Source organism: Littorina saxatilis, linkage group LG3, assembly GCF_037325665.1.
Source record: "Littorina saxatilis isolate snail1 linkage group LG3, US_GU_Lsax_2.0, whole genome shotgun sequence".
NCBI lineage: Eukaryota > Metazoa > Mollusca > Gastropoda > Littorinimorpha > Littorinidae > Littorina > Littorina saxatilis.
Genome location: NC_090247.1, coordinates 61,287,416 through 61,302,415, shown reverse-complemented (window position 1 = coordinate 61,302,415; position 15,000 = coordinate 61,287,416). Strand labels below are relative to the sequence as shown.

At 47.5% G+C, this 15,000-nt stretch overlaps 2 protein-coding genes across 2 annotated transcripts in view; one reads left to right on the top strand and one right to left on the bottom strand.

The window, feature by feature from the left end:
- Nucleotides 1-6,730, top strand: part of LOC138960995 (uncharacterized) — an 8,400-nt gene extending 1,670 nt beyond the window's left edge. The window contains exons 3-7 of the mRNA XM_070332611.1: nt 785-874; nt 1,258-1,371; nt 2,621-2,735; nt 4,651-4,835; nt 6,456-6,730. Of these exons, the coding sequence (XP_070188712.1) occupies nt 785-874; nt 1,258-1,371; nt 2,621-2,735; nt 4,651-4,835; nt 6,456-6,719 (768 nt within the window). The 3' untranslated portion in view covers nt 6,720-6,730. The remainder of the gene's footprint in view (nt 1-784; nt 875-1,257; nt 1,372-2,620; nt 2,736-4,650; nt 4,836-6,455) is intronic.
- Nucleotides 6,731-10,944: 4,214 nt separating this feature from the next.
- Nucleotides 10,945-15,000, bottom strand: part of LOC138962851 (uncharacterized) — a 5,706-nt gene continuing 1,650 nt past the window's right edge. Inside the window, exon 2 of the mRNA XM_070334816.1 lies at nt 10,945-15,000. This exon is cut by the window's right edge and continues 725 nt beyond it. Coding sequence (XP_070190917.1) covers nt 11,168-14,383 — 3,216 coding nt within the window. The 5' untranslated portion in view covers nt 14,384-15,000 and the 3' untranslated portion in view covers nt 10,945-11,167.

The following is a 15,000-nucleotide window of genomic DNA, read 5'->3' as shown; positions in this document are numbered from 1 at the left end:
AAGCTGAGGTAGCCTTGAAATGGAGGTAGATTTAATGACACCATGAAAGGGAATGGTTTCCAAAGCATAGGGAGTCTTGGAATAGAAAGACATTAGGCCAAAAAAAAAATAGGTCTGTTTACGGTAACCCGACCGACCCTAGTTTTTAGGCCCGACCCTAATCTTTTTTTTGGATCGTCTGAAAAAACCAAAAACAAACGCATCCAAAATAGAGCTGTTTGCGCTCAAACAGCAGACGACAGAAGGGAGGTAAGCTCAAAGTACTGTTTATAGTTATGTTGGGCAAAAACAGGGATTGATGAGAAGAAATGAACTGTGAAACATCATAGAGAGGGGAAAATTTTTTTTTTTAAAAATGGAGAAAAAAAAGGGAAAAAAAAGCCGACCTACCGACCCTATTTTTTCACCCTATGTTACCGTAAACAGACCTATTTTGTTTTGTTTTTGGCCTTAAACAGATTCTTCGCTGTATTGGGTCTACTTTGGTTCAGGGCATAGTCATTACAGGAATAGTGTTATTTGAGGTTCCGAACTGTAGCGTCACAGGATCAAAACAAATTCAAACATTGATTTTTATTCCACTGCAATTCAAAATAAAATCTCGTGCAATTCAGTGACTCAGTCTGCACCTCTTCCCTATACGACGCTACATTGACTGAATCCCGGGACAACAGTTTACTGTGAACGATAAATGTCCGTAAGAACTAAGATGCCGTTTGATTTCAGGTTTTTAAAGCGAGCCATCTGTGAATTCTTGTAGTATTATGACAAATTGTATTGGCAGGTAATGGTTGCGACAAGGAGTGAGGAACGCTTTGAACAACTGCGCAAAACTATTCCAGAACATTTTCACTCCAGCCTAGGATGTGTGGTGGTAAGTTTGATAATATAAGCTTATCCGTCTTCTTTGGAGGAAAGGGGTTTACAAGTTAGAGCCGTGTGCATGCGCGCGCGCACGCGCGCGCGTGTGTGTGTGTGTGTGTGTGTGTGTTTGGGTGTGTTTGTGTATGTTTATGTGTGTGTGGGGGGGAGGGGTGTATGTTTCAGTGTGAGTATGTGTGTGTGTGTGTGTGTGTGTGTGTGTGTGTGGGTGGGTGTGTGTGTGTTTGGGTGTGTTTGTGTATGTGTATGTTTATGTGTGGGGGGGTCACTGTGAGTGTGTGTTTGTATGTGTGTGTCAGTCAGTGTGCGAAAGTGTGGGCGTGTGTTTGGACGAGTGTGCGAGGAGAGCCCTGTATGTTGTCCTCTCTTTGCCAGGGGGACGTGATGACAGACGAGGGGGCGAGGGACTTGTTTGAGAAATCCGTGAAACACTGCAGGGGCATTCAGCACGTCGTGGCCAGCCTCAGGGGGAATCAGACATGGTGGAAGGTGTGTGTGTGTGTGTGTGTGTATGCGTGTTTGTGCGTGCACGCACGCGCGTGCGTGCGCGGCGCGTGCGTGCGCGCGTGTGTGTTCGTGCGTGCGTGCGCGCATGTGTGTGTGTTTGGTTGCATGTGAGTGTGTGTTTGGTTGCATGCAGGGCCGGACTAGGCGAAGAGGAGGGGGGGGGGTTGCCAGTGGTAGCCCAGGGGGATGTCCCCCCTGGCGGCAGGGGCGGATCAGTTCATTTTATGACTGGTTTTTTTCAAAAGTATATTGTGAAGATATGGGTGTGAAGGCGCGAAGCGCCGAGCCGACGGCGCGAAGCGCCGAGCCGACGGCGCGAAGCGCCTAGCTTGCTAGGGGGGTCCGGGGGCATGCCCCCCCGGAAAATTTTGAAAAAAGGATGCAAAATGGTGCAATCTGGTGCATTCTGAGGATGATCATTACCAGTTTCAGGCAGCAGATTTTGTCACTGATTAATACCCCAAAAATTGAAACTCAATGTAAAATAAAGAAATGCATACCTCATTCAATGATTTTTATTTTTTGGCTGGGGGGGGTCCGGAAACCCTAGAACCCAACCCCCCCCCCCCCCCCCTCGTTGTGGGGGTCAGGGGGCGAAGCCCCCTGAAGCTGACGGGTAGGTCATATTCTGAGATAGGAAAATGGTCGCTCCTTGCATGAAACGGCATAAAATAAGCAATAATAAAAAAAAATTAAATAAGTAAGGTACATGTTTAGGCTAGGGGGGGGGGGGGGTTGCGCAACCCCCATAACGCCCCCCGGTAGTCCGGCCCTGGCATGTGAGTGTGTGTTTGGTTGCATGTGAGTGTGTGTTTGGTTGCATGTGAGTGTGTGTTTGGTTGCATGTGAGTGTGTGTTTGGTTGCATGTGAGTGTGTGCGCTCTCTCTTTTGCACACCTTTGTCTGTTCATCTTCTGTTATATCTGTCTGTTTCTGTCTGTCTGTCTGTCTGTCTGTCTGTCTGTCTGTCTGTCTGTCTCTCTCTCTCTCTCTCTCTCTCTCTCTCTCTCTCTCTCTCTCTCTCTCTCTCTCTCTCTCTCTTACACACTATAGCTCTGACTTACTGCCTGACTGATAATTACTGCATTGTTCACAAAATACTGAACGGTTGACGAGTCTACACAATGTTTCCCTGTTGTTGTTTTTCCCCCCGATTCCTTGCTCGTCTTCGTGGGTCAACAACAAGAAAAGATGACATGTCTGCAAATCACTCTGTTGGTTGTGTTGACAGGCAGGGCGACTCATAGACCAGCCACTGTCACAGTTCTACGAAATAACCAAGTATGACGTCACGGGGCACTTTCTCCTAATGAAGAACTTTCTGCCCTACCTGGAGAATAGCATAGGTAAGAATTCGTGTTACGCACATATCCTTGCTTATGCACTGAAACTTTTGTGAGCACAATGTGAAAAATTTTGTTTGGACCAAAAGAATGCTGAATTGAAATGAACAATTGATAGTGTGTAAAATTCAACAAAATACGACCAGACAGAACTTTGCCAATCTGCAAAAAATGTTTTGTAAATTTCTATTCAACAGAAGTAACTATAGGAGCTGCCTTCGATCAAAGTCTGAGAAGGATGCTTTGAATCTCATAAAGATGTATGTGTCTCACTGGGGGCAGTTTATGACTGATTTCTGTGTCTAGCTACAGCCAATGGCTGATTTCTATGTATTAGTGATTTCTGTGTATCACTGCAGGCAGTATTGGCAGATTTGTGTGTCTCATTAGAGGCAGTAATGGCTAGTTTCTGTGTTTCACTGCAGGCAGTAATGGCTAGTTTCTGTGTTTCACTGCAGGCAGTAATGGCTAGTTTCTGTGTTTCACTGCAGGCAGTAATGGCTAGTTTCTGTGTTTCACTGCAGGCAGTAATGGCTAGTTTCTGTGTTTCACTGCAGGCAGTAATGGCTAGTTTCTGTGTTTCACTGCAGGCAGTAATGGCTAGTTTCTGTGTTTCACTGCAGGCAGTAATGGCTAGTTTATATGTTTCACTGCAGGCAGTAATGGTTATAGTTTATATGTGTCTCGCTGCAGACAGTAATGGATAGTTTCTGTGTATCACTGCAGGCAGTAATGGCAGATTTTTGTGTCTCATTAGAGGCAGTCATTGCTGATTTCTATGTATCACAAATGGCAGTAATGGCTAGTTTCTGTGTTTCACTGCAGGCAGTAATGGCTAGTTTCTGTGTTTCACTGCAAGCAGTAATGGCTAGTTTCTGTGTTTCACTGCAGGCAGTAATGGCTAGTTTCTGTGTTTCACTGCAGGCAGTAATGGCTAGTTTCTGTGTTTCACTGCAGGCAGTAATGGCTAGTTTCTGTGTATCACTGCAGGCAGTAATGGCTAGTTTCTGTGTTTCACTGCAGGCAGTAATGGCTAGTTTCTGTGTTTCACTGCAGGCAGTAATGGTTATAGTTTCTGCGTTTCACTGCAGGCAGTAATGGCTAGTTTCTGTGTTTCACTGCAGGCAGTAATGGCTAGTTTCTGTGTTTCACTGCAGGCAGTAATGGCTAGTTTCTGTGTTTCACTGCAGGCAGTAATGGCTAGTTTCTGTGTTTCACTGCAGGCAGTAATGGCTAGTTTCTGTGTTTCACTGCAAGCAGTAATGGCTAGTTTCTGTGTTTCACTGCAGGCAGTAATGGCTAGTTTCTGTGTTTCACTGCAGGCAGTAATGGCTAGTTTCTGTGTTTCACTGCAGGCAGTAATGGCTAGTTTCTGTGTTTCACTGCAGGCAGTAATGGCTAGTTTCTGTGTTTCACTGCAGGCAGTAATGGCTAGTTTCTGTGTTTCATTGCAGGCAGTAATGGCTAGTTTCTGTGTTTCATTGCAGGCAGTAATGGCTAGTTTCTGTGTTTCACTGCAGGCAGTAATGGATAGTTTCTGTGTTTCACTGCAGGCAGTAATGGCTAGTTTCTGTGTTTCACTGCAGGCAGTAATGGCTAGTTTCTGTGTTTCACTGCAGGCAGTAATGGCTAGTTTCTGTGTTTTACTGCAGGCAGTAATGGCTAGTTTCTGTGTTTCACTGCAGGCAGTAAGGGCTAGTTTCTGTGTTTTACTGCAGGCAGTAATGGCTAGTTTCTGTGTTTCACTGCAGGCAGTAATGGCTAGTTTCTGTGTTTCACTGCAGGCAGTAATGGCTAGTTTATATGTTTCACTGCAGGCAGTAATGGTTATAGTTTATATGTGTCTCGCTGCAGACAGTAATGGATAGTTTCTGTGTTTCACTGCAGGCAGTAATGAATGGTTTGTGTGTCTGTGCAGGCAGTACCTACACAGTGCTGACGGGCTACCCTGGCAGTGGGAACACAGCGCCTGGCACGTCCAGCTCGTTGCTGAGTCTGGCTGCCGGCTCGCTGCACGGTCTGATGGACGCCGCCCGGGACGAGTACAAGCATTCCAAGGTCGCCGTCAGCGAGTTCAACATCAAGTGTCTCGTGCACAGTCAGGTAGGCAGCATCCTTAATTCAGTTGAGTTTGAATGTTAAAACCCTTTGACTGCCAATACCGTATCACATACATACTTTGCTATAAACAAAATGTCAATACTCTGACAAGGGAAATAACCGCTGTGTATTGCCGCTTTGAGCTTGCAGCACAATGATTGTCTCCCTTTGAGAAAATTTTCTCAGTTTGGGACTAATTATTATGCTGTGTATATGTTCTGATTTTTTTTTTAATTGATTATTTTCGATAAAGTCTACCGACAGTCAAGGGAGTAACAGAAAGAAGATAGAAGTTTATGAATCTGAAAGCGTCGTGGTTATGGCGTTGCTTCGTTTTTGTTCCGGTCTGAACTGTCTGTCTGTCTGGCTGGCTGTCTATCTATATATCTCTCGCTCGCTCACTCTCTCTCTCTCATATATCTCTCTCTATCTCTGTCTGTCTGTCTCTCTCTCGCTTTCTCTCTCCTCCTCACCTCTCTCCCTCTCTCTCTCTCTCTCTCTCTCTCTCTCTCTCATATATCTCTCTCTATCTCTGTCTGTCTGTCTCTCTCTCGCTTTCTCTCTCCTCCTCACCTCTCTCCCTCTCTCTCTCCCTGTCCCTCTCTCCATTATTAGAATGTTGTATCTATCTATCTATACATATAAATAAAAGAGAGTGTCTGTCTGTCTGTCTGTGTGTGTGTGTGTGTGTGTCTGTCTGTCTGTGGTCGCCATACCTCAGAGATGGCAAAAGATAAGCACAAGATATTTTGCATGCACACTGCCCTGGACCCACAAATGTGCACCTGGGTTTTAGTTTCTCCAGACATTGTTTCCTTCCTCGGATAATTACCCTCCCCATCTATCAATACAGTCTATATAGTGCAAGGGAGGTAAGTCATGCTTTGTCACCCACGGAAGGGAGGTAACTCTCATCAAACCAGTATACCGTGTCATTCTCAAGGGTTACCCCCCGCCCGCTATCATCCCGCCGCCGCCCCCCCACACACACACACACACACTAACCCTGCCCCCTGCTCCCCCTCCCTGCCTTCCAGATCATCGCGAATAATGTTTACGAAACGATCGCCTCAGTGAAAGATCACGAGAATTTACAGATTTCTCTCCCCTGTTCAAAAAGGTAAGACGCGCTCACTCATGAGGTATGCGTGCTTTGATCAGACGGTAACTACAGTGGGTGTGAGAAGGGGTAAACAAATCACGAAGAACACGTTGAACCAAATAGAAACTTGCCTTGCCTATACATCCAAATGTATGAGCTCACACTGTCATTTTTCTTATCCACATTGGAATAAGATTCGAGAGGAGTCTGAGAGAGGGGAGAGCAGAAACACCCGGGCGAAGCCGGGCCTGACTGCTAGTTCGATATAAGGACAGGTTCTAAGAAAAGGCATAGCCTTAAACATTTATCCTAAAATAATATTTCATCATCATCTTTATCATCATCATTACCATCATCATCATCATCATCATCATCACCGTCATCATCATCATGCCCCCCTTTTTTTCTCTCCTCCTCCTCCTCCCTTCCTCCTCCCCTCCCGGCTCCTCCTCCACCCCACCCCTTCCCCCATGCAACACGTTCTACCACCTTAATAAACTCTTTTCCCTTCTGCATTTCAGGACGACATAGGGATCTGCGGACGGGGATCCCAGCATCTGGGGAACGACCTGATCGGAAGTGCCGTCACCGCCGTGGTGGCCAGTCGAGCTCGCGAGAAGATCCTGGTCGCCGACAGAGCTGACGTCAAGAAATGGGTCAAGACCAAAAGTCACGGAGTCCACCCCATGGAGATCGGCGCCCCTCCTCCTCCCGCCCCCATGCCCCAGCCCCCGGAAAAACCCCGAGAGCCCATGTTTCCCCACCCCCAGCACCCCCACATGTAAAACAAGAACTACAGGGTGACCAAAAAAAAAAGAGTACCCAAACAAAACGTCATAAATTGAACAAAAATAAACAGGCATGGGAATTGTCCGCCGAACGGCGGATTTCCGCCGAATTTTTTTTTTTGTTCCGCCGAAAATGCAAAAGTATCCGCCGAAAAAATAAAGGGGGGAGGCACACAAAAAAAGCACCGGTTACTTTGGCCTTTGCACAAAAGCCCGCGAAAACTTTCCGTACTTTGTTCACGCACTGCTACCGCCCGCCTCAGTTATTGAACTTTTATGTTTGAAAGTAAACCAGATTGCACAGATTGTGTTACAAGTAAAATTTTCCTGTTTGTCTCAACAGATCAATTTTTTTACAAATGTAAACCATATATAATACATGTATATATTTTTTTTCTTCAAAAAAGCAAAAATTGGTACATTTTTGTACTAAAAACTCTAATTCTAAAAACAGAATTTAATGGCAAACTTGGAGCTCAGATGACACCAGATTGCACCATCTGGGTTCTTTGGAGAAAAATTTTTCCGGGGGGGCATGCCCCCGGACCCCCCTAGTAAGGCTAGGCGCTTTGCGCCGTCGACTTGACGCTTCGCGTCTTCAGTTATAAATTTTCAGCCTTTTTTACAATTTTCAATTCCCATGCCTGATAAAGCAATCTTCATAAAATTTATTTACACACACAAGTAGCCTCTGCATGATTTGCACAGAAAATTTTAGCGTTCTAGCTTGTCTTTCAGGAAAGTTATGCTCATTCTACACAAACGCCGCTGCAGGCAAACTTGAACTCGCCGCGCAAAGTTATCAATCACCCGCACACACTCCTGTTGCGAGATTCCGCGAATGGTTGTTGTGATGGCTCTCTTGAGTTCTGTGATTGTCTGTGGGTTGTTCCTGTAGATGTTGTCTTTCAGGAACCCCCAAAGATAGAAATCGCGCTGACCGAAGTGTCTCTGGAACTGTACTTGCACATCTCTGTATGATTTTGTGCGAAAATAGGTCTCTATGCAAAACGTCCGTTGATCATTAGTATAGTTCATTGTGAGAACAGCTTTTATTTCATCCAACCATGCAGTGGATTAGCTTGACTCACCTCAAAAAGAAAGAAAAAAAAGTTAAAATTGACAAAGTTATTCAATTTTGTTTGGGTACTCTTTTTTATGGAAATCTTCAACCGCAGAAACTGTGGCTGCTCTTCCCCACAAGCACTTCAACCCTTAAACTTCCAACAGCCAGATAGTTTTCTCCAAATTGTTGAACTGTTCTCCAATCCAGCCCATGTTCCCCACCCCCAGCACCCCCAATTGTAAGATAAGAACAAAGAAATCGCATCTTCCACCACAGAAACCGTGGCCGCTCTCCCTCACAGGCAAATTTTAATCCCTAAAAGTCAAATAAATCAGCTTTCTCCAAATTGTTGAACTGTTTTTCAAACCCTACATGTTTATTTACCGTCCAAAACAAACACGATCCATTTTATAAGGAATGATATGTTTAATCGCAGAAATTGTGGCTGCTCTTTCACACATGCATTTTAACTCTAACGTTCTCCAAATCCCTTCATGTTCATTTACCCCCCAGAACAAACACAGCCCACCTTCTAGATTGGCGGCGTTCTCAGCATGCTGTCTTTATTGCTGCTTTGCATGGTCAATGGCAGAAAGTAAATAAAGAACGTGATTTTTAACGCTGTTAACTGAACTGATAAACAATTAGCACCTAAATAACCAGCTGATGTATCGTCATCTGTTCGGCGTGCTGATTTGACGCAAAATATCAAGTGGTACTAACATCAGGTTTACAGAGAAAAAGACAGCCTACTGTGGTTAACAAAAAAATAGTAAAGCTTTGACAAGTCTGTAGCCTTTCTGAGTTTGGCAAGAGAGAAAATGTGAGAGACATTATTGCAGAGAAGAGAGGGAGACAAAGAGAGGTACACGAATATACACACACGCTCACGGCGAAGACACACACGCTCACGAAGACACACACACACATATACATACATTGACACATAAGCGCGCGCACACACACACGCACACACACACGCACACACACACGCACACACGCACACACAAAAACAAATAAACACACACACACACACACACACACACACACATACACACATAGGGCCTACACAAAAACAGAGACAGAGAGCGATTAATATGATACCACGTAAACAAGGGTGTCTAGCTAGCTGGCTATCACATCTCAGTTATGTTCTTCATGAAAGATTGGCATGTTGTTGAGCTGGTTTTTACCCTCGAGTCTTAATTATGTTTGGCTAGCTGGCTATCACATCTTAGGCATAGTCTTCCATGAAGGATTGGCGGCATGTTGGTGAGCCGGGTTGTCGCAAGTCTTTGTGAGTCTTGTGTCTGGCTGGCTGGCTATCACATCATGTCTTTGGGTACAGTATAGATGGATGTTATGTTCATGTGTTACCCTCCTAGTGAGTCAGTCGTCTGGCTGGCTGGCTGGCTGGCTGGCTGGCTATCAAATTATGTTGTTGCCCCGCCTCTGCTGCACCGTCTGTTTCTAAATGGCAGTGCGGGCTTTGTGGTGATGTCGTTCTCCCTGTCTGTCTGTCTGTCTGTCTATCACCCTTCTCAGCGTCTGTCTGTCTGTCTGTCTGTAATAAACCTCGGCCGATCAGTTTGGTCTTGTTTGTCCGCGTTGTTGAGCCGAAGAGTACCGTTGAGCGCGGAAACTGTGGAGATATTCATAGTTTTCATAGGAGTTTGTCTTTTTGAACATAATTCCATAGTATGATGCTTTGAACTTTTTGGTCAAAACATTGAACGAAGTCTGTCACGTTTCAATATATCACTTAAGGTGATTATGAACCGGTTAATTACTACTAATTAACTAACCACACCACGATCCACTCTCGCAGTCATACAATTAAATAGAGTCAACAAAAGTATAAGTTTCAGACGCCTGTTTATGTATAAACTCTCCACCTCCCTCGAGCCTTCACTCAAAATATGTTCCTTTTACGTTCTCAACACGTAAAAAAACCAGTGTTCACTGACAAAATGCCAGTAGTATATAGAAAATTATAGTAACACGCTGAACCCGTGTAAATATAGTTCAATGCGAATGTTCTGTTCGAAAAGCTCTAGTTCGTGCAGGTGTCACACACCCCACGTTGTCACTACTCCAATGAAATCACAGATACGAAAAGACAACGGTGGTCAACGGGGTGCGTACGACATGGTGCACTTAGCTTTATCTCTGCTGCTGCTGCTTAGCCGGTATGCTGGTTAGTCGGTTCGCTGGTTAGCCGGTTCGCTGGTTAGCCGGTCCGCTGGTTAGCCGGTCCGCTGGTTAGCCGGTCCGCTGGTTAGCCGGTCTCCTGGTTAGCGTAGCTTCAACAGGTCCCGCCAAAGTCAGCCGTGCAGATGTTACAGGAACGTAACGAAACGAAACGAAACGAAGGCTGCAAACAGAAAGCATCGGTGCACTAAACATGTCAGCTACCCCTCACCCACCACCTTTAAACATGTCATCTTTAAATATCTCATCGAGCACGTGGGCCTGCACAAAACGGACTTTTTACAACAACAAAACAGTCATTTTCCGTCCTTCTCTCCCTATCTGCAAAAACCATATACAGATTAGTATTTTAGCGTCACAGAGAGTAAATTATGCGCTAACCTGGAAAGAACAACAGAGAGTATTTCATTCCACAACACAGACTCATCAACAGCGTTAAATAATGATTTATTACCTCAAAAGCCTATGATTGTACTCTCAATGGAAGCAAAGTCCGCCTCCTCCCTGGAACAGCCTCTGTTCGTCAACAGTGACCAAAAACCTCCAGAACCCCTTGTCGAATCCTTATGCGAAAGCCATCGCCGACGAAGGAAAGTTGACGACTTGTCCTCAGCAAAGTACTGGCAGTGAGACAGGAAAAACTAGTGGAAGCTCCCCTAGAGTGCCGAATACAATATTCGGTGAAAAACCATCATACTCTAGAAACTGTGTATTAGATCCTTCCCCTTCTGCCGCTGGGTGTCAAGTGCCCCGTGCTTGTGTCTCTCTCAGACAACCTAGCCAATAACACGTGACTGACCTTGTCACAAAACCAGTCCAGCTATACACAATTCTGCCTCCCAAGCAGAAAAAAGACACGAGAAACTTAATCCCTGAAAATCCCGTGCGCGCTGTCAGCGAAAAACCGTCAGCCCTGTGACAGCAAAAAACCCCACTGTGAAACTCGTGCGCTACAAAACATCCGTGCTGATTGAGCACTGTCAGCAAACTCTGCTGTAGCCCAATATCACGTACAGGCGCTTTCTATCATAATCGACCAAGAACAGGCACTCCACTGAGTGACACTTTCTTGGTCTCTGTCACCCGATCGTGACACACCTCCCCTCTTCAAGACGAAACCTCGGTTTCGCTCACAGTCATGTTCTCCTCTACAGCCCGAGAGAGAAAGTCAGCTCCAACATTGTTGGCGCCCGGAATGACGCGTACCGTGAATTGGTACGGTTGGAGAATCAACGCCCAGCGCATAAGTCTGGCGTTTGCCAACCTTGCAACCTGAAGATATTGCAGAGGTTGATGGTCTGTTTCCAGACAGAAAGGTCGTCCTCAAGAACGAGCAACCCCTCGTTTCACCCCTGATAACTGCAACCTTCTCTGTCTTCTTGTCTTTGTTCTTCTCCCCGTAGGCTGTCCTCTCTATGTAGGCGCGCAGCAGGTTGGCGTGGTACAGGCGTGCTTTCCCGTGCATCATGATCCTGTAGTCGTTCTGGCCCACCCTCGCTGTCACCTCAAAAGGTCCTTGCCACTGCAGTTGTAGCTTGTTGTGTTTGACAGGAAGAAGTAGCAACACCCGTTCTCCAATCTTGAAGCTGCGCGGCCGTGCCTTGCGGTCGAATCCTCGCGTATAACGCTGTGCTGCTCTCCCCAGGTTCTCTTGAGCCAGTTTGCAGGTCTCTTCAATCCTGTTCCTGAGTTCTACGATGTAGGTCGCTGTCGTCTGCACCTCCTCGTCAGCTTCTTCGTCCGTCCAAGCCTGACGCAGGATAGCCATGGGACCGCGTACCTGTCTGCCGTACAACAACTCAAATGGGGAAAAGCCCAAGCTCTCCTGAGGAACCTCGCGGTATGCGAAAAGCAATGCTGGGATGTACCTGTCCCACGTGCGTGGTTTCTCCTGAGCTAGTTTCCTCAGCATGGTCTTCAAGGTGCCATTGAACCTCTCCACCAGTCCGTTGCACTGAGCATGGTAAGGAGTGGTGAAGTGCTGCTCCAGTGATAGCAGTCGTGCTGCCTCCGCCATCACTCCTCCCGTGAACTGCGTGCCTCTGTCGGTGAGTACCTCTGATGGAATTCCCAGCCGGGACCACATAGTAACCAGAGCCTCAGCTACTCGCGTGGCTTCAATCGATTTCAGAGGGATCGCCTCTGGGTATCGAGTAGCGTAGTCCACCATGGTCAAAATGTATCTGTTTCCGTCCTCAGACGCAGGCAAGATGGGCCCGATGATGTCCACTGCCACCCGACGAAAGGGTTCGTCGATGAGCGGCATCTTCTCCAAGGGGACCTTCCTCACCCTTCCTTTGGCCACCACCTTCTGGCACTTATCGCAGGACGCGCAGAAACGTCGGACATCCGTGCAGATGCCTGGCCAGTAAAAGTGGCGCCAGACACGATCCGTGGTCTTCTTGGTGCCAAGATGACCTCCCAGAATCGAGTCGTGTGCCGTTGCCATGACACCCTCGCGAAACTCGCGAGGCACGACAACCTGTTTGAATGTACCTTCTTGGTTGCTGAACTCCCGGTAGAGCAACTTCTTGTCCCTGAGGAACCTTGACCTCCCATGCTTCCCGCTCAGCTTCACCTTCCCCGACTTCGCGTGCTCCCGAGGAGTTGCTAATGTCGGATCAGATGCCTGAGCCTTCGCGAGAAGCGCGGGGGTCACGTTCCCCAGGGCAGCTCGTGCAGCAGGTAGGGGTTTGAGAGGTTTGTCCTCTCGCTCCGCCTGTGCCCGCGTGAGCACTGAAATGACGTCGGGAGACCGATAAACGGGAACCTCCCTGGTGACGCCGTCCACAAACTGAACCCGGTTTCCGATGAGCAGGTCGCATGGAGGATCGTCCATGACGACGGCCACAATGGTCCCCGTGAACAACGGTGTTACGACCTTGATCACTGCCGTGTTCAAGTCGTAAGCGTGAGATGCCTCGGCCATTCTCACTCTGATGCTGTCTCCTGTGTAGGCCATAGCTGGAACTAGACTCGCCCGAACCACTATCATGTCCGCCCCTGTGTCCCGCAGACCTTCGCCCTTCACTCCGTTAACGTAGACGTTGCAGTGGGGCTGGAAATGTTTCCTGGAGCACGGAACGCAGAGTTGTGGAATTGTGCATGAGCTCGTGACGTCCCTTAGCTCCTCACTGCCAACAAAGTGTACGCCCTTCTGGTCAGCCTGTCTCCTGTGGCAGTCCTTCTTCACGTGGCCCCGCTTGTTGCAGTAGTAACACTGGATGTCAGATCTGGAACTTGATCCCTTGTGTCCCTGATCGTCCTTCCCGTCCTTGGGTCCTGAAGAACCCGAATTTCCCGATTTTCCCGGCCGTGAGCCTGAAGATTTGCCGGAGATCGCTTGGGCGTCCTCGTGTACTCTGATCCAGTCGGCTGCCTCCTGAGTAGTCTTTGGCTGGTGCTCCTGCACGAAGGTCACCACCTCAGGTCGCAGGCTGGACATCAGTTGCTCCATGACAATGAGGTCGGCAAGGTCGTTGACGGTCCAGTCCTTTTCGGCCATCTCCACCCAGCGCCGCAGGTAGAGATTAAGGCGTGCCACAAACTGATGGCTCAGCTCGCCGCTCAGTCTCTTGCTGTTACGCAGACGTCGTCTGTAGGCTTCCGCAGTCAGGTTGAAGCGCTGGAGTAACGCCTTCTTTAGTGCCTGATAGTCTCTCGCCTCGTCGTCATCCAAAGCGTTGTAGAGCTGCAAAGCACGTCCTTTCAGGCAGGTGCTAAGGCGGCTAGCCCACGTGGCCTCTTCCCACTTCTGGTCAGATGCAATGCGCTCAAACCGGCGTAAAAAGTCGTCGAGCTCGTCCTTGTCATCGTCGAACGTCGGCAGTCTCGTACGGTCGGCAACAAACGTCGGCGCGCTAGCCTGAGTAAGCGTACCTTTCTCGGCCTGTAGCCTAGCCAGTTCTAGCTGGAGATCGCGATCCGCCTGCTCTTTCTCTTTCCGTTCCTGTCTGTCACGTTCGGCCTGTCGTTCGGCCTGTCGTTCCTGTCTCTCAAGCTCGTCTTTCTTATCCTGACGGTCACGTTCGGCCTGTCGTTCTCTTTCTTGTCTGTCAAGTTCGTCTTTCTCTTTCTTGTCCTGTCGGTCACGTTCGGCCTGTCGTTCGGCCTGTCGTTCCCTTTCTTGTCTGTCTCGTTCATCTTTCTCTTTCCGTTCTTGTCTGTCACGTTCGTCTTGTCGTTCCTGTCTCTCACGTTCGGCCTGTCGTTCTTGTCTGTCAAGCTCTTCTTTTCTCGTCTGTCGCTCTATGTCTTCCTTACGTTCTAACTCCTTGCGCTTAAGCAAACTACGCGCTCTAACGCGTGCGTCTCGCTCTGTCTGTTCCTCGCTACCAGGAGTCTCAAAAGTTATTCTCCTCGTAGGAGATCCCCCTGTAGCCATGGTTAGTTTTAGCAAAGCTTTATTACCAAAGTAAGTCTAACGCAGCTATAGCTAGAACACGCGGTGATGAAAGCGATGGATACAAAAATCCAGCAACCGGAAAATGCAGAAGAAAAATCCAAACGGTGTAGAACAAATCGCGTAGCCTACTTTATGGCTGCTTTTTGCGGTGAAACAAAGTGTTTCCCACAGCCGTGGCCTACTTTATCGGCTGCTTTTTGCGGTGAAACAGAGTGTCTCCCACAGCCTTGGTTAGGACAGAAGTCCTCGGACCCTTCCCCCCCCAAATTCCAACAAAGTCAAAATATGGAGAAAAATCCAAGTAAAACAAGACGGTAGAAATGTAACCTGTTACAGAATACGAAACAACAATGTAGAGAAAACTGAGTAAAACGAATAACAAATCCGCTAACCCCGCTCAGCTCTCTGCAACGGAAAACTCTGAACGTACAACAACAAAGATTCACAAACAAAGGAAAGGGAGGTAATCACAGTTAGCGCATACAATAACTCACAAATTACAATTTACATTTCCTGCAAGATGTGAATCGCTTAAGGTGTGGTATATGATCAAAACTATACAAAAAAGGGTAGCACCAAGCAGAAAATAGGTCGAG